We start from the raw sequence: 4,965 nt of genomic DNA on the forward strand, positions 1-4,965 counted from the left end.
GGGGGGGATAGCTTTAATACATTTTTACAAGTTTTTTAAAGCGATCCTATTTTTTTATTTCATCCAAATTCTCTTTATTTAAAAATGGCACGCATGAAACTTTACATGTCATTTCTCGCTTATGACTTTACGATTCTAATATATATCGCGGTAACTAATCAGGAATCTTAATGAAAGTAAAAAATTATCTTAGATTATAGAAAAATATATATTAATATATTTAATTACACTTTATAATTTATTTTAGAAGACATGATTTTTTGTGAAAATAAAAAATCTCTTATAGATAAATTGCGAAACAAAGATACACGGAGTTCCTAGACAATCTTAATTGTCACTAAAGAAGGTGCTTTATGATTCCCAATGTCACATATTCCTTAGCCATAAGTCTCCGAGACTCACGTACACAAAAACAACAAAAATGTACTGTTCTGCTTATAAGAACTATTGGTATTTACAACAATATCTGATAACAAGTGATTAGAGTATGAATGACTTATACACTATCCTCCTCCTCCTATCTAAAAAAAGGCATGTTAAGTCGAAGTCGAATTATCGAAGTCCCGAAATTTATTGTTGACTCTATTCCGTAACGTTGATTGGTTGTCTCGCTGTGCTTCGTGAGCGGCTGTCATTGTATATTTTGAGACAGTTGCGTGCATTGAAGTTGATGTGTAATAGTAAAAGGTAAAAAGTGTAGCTAAATAGCGCGCGTCTGCAGTGCTAGTATAAGTAAAAAGAGAATAGTATATATATATATATAAATTTTTTTTTACAGTGACTCTTTAAGACTTAGAGCTGAAGGATGTGTGACACAATGTATAGGAATCACATAAAGCATTTTTTTTAATTATAAAAATTGTCTCAGCAGATATTTGTTTTAAGACCTTTGTTCACTAAACCTTTTTTTCTTGTTTTGATAAATACTATCTATTCTTCAAAATATGTAATCCTTTTTTTAAACACCCTATGTATTTTTGTAACTAAGCCTAAAATTAAAATTTAATTGTAAAGAAATAATTCTATTCATTTAGTACCTTGAAGTTTCATATGCACAAATTAAATTTTTTTAAAAACTATTTATAAATTAAAAATTGTTGTCAAAACTTGCTGGAAACAGCTAATTTCAAATTAAACAAAGAATTTGTGATTAAAAGGATGTTCAATAACTTTGGGTTATTTATACAAGGTGAGGCACTTAAAAATGGCCTGAATAATTTCTGAATGATTCAAGATATTGGATTGAAATTTATAGGATTACAATGGCATCATGAAATCTATTATTTAACCTTGAAAACACCTTAATCAGATAGGATGGGGGAGTTGAAAATCTTAAATAGGATGTGGGGTTGAGTGAGGGTTCAACAACTTTGGATTGTCATTTTGAATCCGCCATTATTGATTTTTCCATTTAATTAATGGATTCGTAATTAGTGTGTCTTAAAGAGCACGCTAAAAAATGAAACAATAAAAAATTCGATTATTATAATCCTATGTACAAAACTGCATATCAAGCGTGCATTTTGGATCGCCTAGTTTCATAATTTGCCATTTGATCAGCGAGCCTTAAAACCTTTAAGTTACTAATTATCATGAGAAACTTTTGCAATACATCCGATTAATGATAAGTATTAAGTTTTAGCGTGATATACGAAAATTCGATTAAAAGAGACTTGATGTAACATAAAAAATCTACTTTCCCTACATTTCTGGGATATAAAACTATTTTTATTATTTAATGTGAATACTACTTCCCAACAATTTTTTGTGGATAAGATTCTGCAGGAGTGCAAAAAATCGAAGTTTTTTAACATCCTTTCTATCCAATATCTCGAACTATTTAGAAATTATTCAAGTGGCCTCTTTTAAGTGCCTCGTCCTATATATGGTATATAAGTACAATGTCAATACTTCAGAGTATGCAGAAAATTAATATATTATCATAGTAAGATATGAAAATGATATTTTAGCGATTCGTATGCTTTCCATATGTCCTGAAATGAATACATGTATAAAATTTATGGATGAAAATATGCAACTATGTGAGAATTCAATAGATTTTTTATACGATCATCAACAAGACTTTCTAGTCGTTGGATGTCTAGGTGCACAAGGTGTTGGTAAATCGACAATCATGTCACTGCTAACATCACGTTATTCGTACGTATTGCATTTATTTACAACTTTTTATGCTATTAGCAAAGATTTTTTTACTAAAATTGATGTTACTTCAACAATTTTATTTTACGGATAGGTCTAATATTTTTCAAGTTCAAAATTTGTCACATTACGAAAGCGGTACAAATTGTACCACTGGAATAGATTTCTTTGTAACTAAAAACAGAGTGATATATTTGGACACTCAACCAATTCTTTCTGGATTTGTGATTGACTCTGCATCCTTTGAGCAGAAAAAAAGTGCACCTGATTTTATGAATAGTGATTCTAATTTGGAATTACAATCGCTTCAATTTGCAGCATTCCTATTTTCAGTGTGCCATGTTATTATATTTGTACAAGATTGGTTTGTTGATCCAAATTTAGTAAGGTAATTATAAAAAAATTTATTAATTTATAATGTAATTACTTTTTTATTTTAAAGTTTGCAATATGTATAATAAAAAAATCTATTGCTGTTATAGATTTTTACAAACTGCAGAAATGTTAAAACCATCTTCAACAACTGTCATAGATCAAGATTATGTAGAATATTATCCACATGTTGTATTTTTGCATAATAAAGCAGAATTGCAAGATTTTATGCCTGCTATTATTGACGAAATGAAGGTACTCTATCACTATCTGTATAGCGAGTTATTGAAAAATTCCTTTATGATGTCGCAAATCTCTTAGACTATATCTTGACTATATCTCTATCTTATCCTCTTTCTATCGTCTTTATCTAAATTTCTATAAATTTAATTTTCTCATGCTGCTCTTTCTATTGTCTGTTTCTATTTCGTTAAGGATCTTTTGTTTTCTAATTGCTTTTCCAAATTGATTGCATATATAATATTTTAACATTTTAGTAATGAGCTAATTAAAATATAAATATACACTGAAAAAGAAATTGAAAATAGGAAAATTATAGTCTTGAAAATATATTAAAAATATAGAAGTGCTTGTTTGTACTGAGTGCTATTTTCAAAACTATATTTTTAAATTTTATTCTTTTCAGGATTTTTATAATAAAGTATTTTCTAGTTCTCGACTACAAACTCATAGTGGTATAGATATGAGTCATTGTTCGACAGAAAATGGGTTAAATTTATTTTTGATACCTTCGAGAACTAAAGGTAAAAATTATTTTAGATTTATAGAAAAATATATACTAATATATATTTTTATTGCAGAAGACATGATGTTTTGTGAAAATGAAGAATCCCTTATACATAAATTACGAACAAAGATACACGGAGTTCCTAGGAATTCAATTACATCTTCTATATTGACAGAAAAAAATTGGTAAATTAAATGATGGTATTGAATAATAATAATTGGTAATGAATAATAATATTGAATGATAATGGTATAACTTCTATATTTTTTAATTTTACTCGAAAGCTAAATTATTTTATCTGTTTTTTATATTATTTTGTTTCTATTTGTATTCAAATAATTTAATCATCAAATCAATAGTAAAATATAAATGAAAACTGAATAGAGTCTAGAGAAAAAATAAATAATAGATAATTCTATCCCAATAAAATCTGTAAGACATAAGATATCTGTAGATATAAGAGAAATCTATATGTGCATGAAATAATACAGGTATTATTGATAGGTTTCATTACGTTTCAAAAGTCATAGAAGTAATAAAGAAAAGTCATCTATCTTCTGAATATGGAAGATTAATGCCTTGAACCTAAAAACTTATATGGAAGAAAGATATGAAAAAAAAATAAAGGTAATTAATCTACTTTTATTATGATATATTGCTTTTATAAATTATATCTTTAAATTAAGGAGACAGGAGTGTTCAGTATACAATGTTATGTAATATATAAAATTAAATTATTAAAAAGAATAGAATAAGAATAGAATTTGTATTTAATATTTTTTACTTTTTTTAATACTATTCCATGGTTATCAATTTTTTCTTTTTTTTCTCCTTTTCTTCTCTCTCTCTCTCTCTCTCTCTCTCTCTGTTTAATATTAAATATTATAAATATCTTTTTTCAAGTAAAAAAAAAACTTTACAAACGAATTCTATTGTTTGAATTCCTTTATGAATAATCTTCTTGTTCGCTGTCACCTTGCTGCATGGATGCCATTTGCGTAACAGCTTGTAATTGTTGCCATTGTTGCTGTTCTGCGACTGCTTGTTCCTCTCTTGCTTTAGCAAATAACTCCTGTTGTTGTCGTAATAATTCTTCTTCTGGAATTCCCAAATTTTCTAATCTAGTACTTTGACGTCTTCTTTTAGCTGCTACAGCTTTGCAATCACGTAATACAGCTTCTGCTTCTGCATTGTAATCACCAAAACCTAATTTATCAAGTGCTTGTAGAACATGTTCCGCATTTATAGTTTTCTTTTGTTGTTGATTGCAAATTTCATTTGCTTCGGAAGACAGTAAGTGAATGAATTCTGTACAGCAGTTCAAGATGAGCTCTCTGGATTCGTTTGCCACTCGCACATGAGGCAAGATTTCCTTGATTATTTTATTAATTGATGCACGAGGAAGAGTAAGCTCGTCATCGTCAGTTGGTGACATTGCAGCCGAGGCCATTTAACTTCTGGAATATTAAATACATTAGAAAGTGTTTAGAATAATTCAGATCAAATTATTATAAATTTAAGATGTATAATTTATAATAAATATATTGTGTATTAATTTTTATTATCAATAAGAATAAATGTGGCACTTTAACTTTTATTAATTGTGATTATTTATGAAATTAGAGAGTAATTAATATTCCCAAAAATTTTTATGATTTTTCAATTATCTATCTCATTAAATAATA

General features: G+C 27.6%; 2 protein-coding genes across 4 annotated transcripts; one reads left to right on the top strand and one right to left on the bottom strand.

Moving 5' to 3' along the window:
- The first annotated feature begins 954 nt into the window (after positions 1-954).
- On the top strand, positions 955-4,690 carry LOC105461676 (protein SMG9). Of its 3 annotated transcripts, none has more exons than XM_011708182.1 (6): positions 955-2,160; positions 2,255-2,548; positions 2,643-2,787; positions 3,179-3,465; positions 3,785-3,907; positions 4,597-4,690. In XM_011708182.1, exons 1-5 carry the CDS (start codon positions 1,979-1,981, stop codon positions 3,861-3,863), a joined length of 987 nt encoding a protein of 328 aa, XP_011706484.1. In that variant the 5' UTR covers positions 955-1,978; the 3' UTR covers positions 3,864-3,907; positions 4,597-4,690. The 3 variants fall into 3 exon arrangements, with proteins under 3 accessions (XP_011706484.1, XP_011706483.1, XP_011706485.1); XM_011708183.1 differs by lacking the exon at positions 4,597-4,690 and having other exon boundaries at positions 956-2,160; positions 3,179-3,296; positions 3,354-3,465; positions 3,785-4,051; XM_011708181.1 differs by lacking the exon at positions 4,597-4,690 and having other exon boundaries at positions 3,785-4,051.
- LOC105461675 (protein Dr1-like) lies at positions 4,172-4,854 on the bottom strand. Its single transcript, XM_011708179.1, has one exon. The coding sequence runs from the start codon at positions 4,728-4,730 to the stop codon at positions 4,227-4,229; it is 504 nt and encodes a 167-aa protein (XP_011706481.1). The 5' UTR covers positions 4,731-4,854; the 3' UTR covers positions 4,172-4,226.
- Positions 4,855-4,965: the final 111 nt, after the last annotated feature.

The sequence above is a fragment of the Wasmannia auropunctata genome, unplaced genomic scaffold (genome assembly GCF_000956235.1).
Source record: "Wasmannia auropunctata unplaced genomic scaffold, wasmannia.A_1.0 LD281150.1, whole genome shotgun sequence".
Classification (NCBI taxonomy): domain Eukaryota; kingdom Metazoa; phylum Arthropoda; class Insecta; order Hymenoptera; family Formicidae; genus Wasmannia; species Wasmannia auropunctata.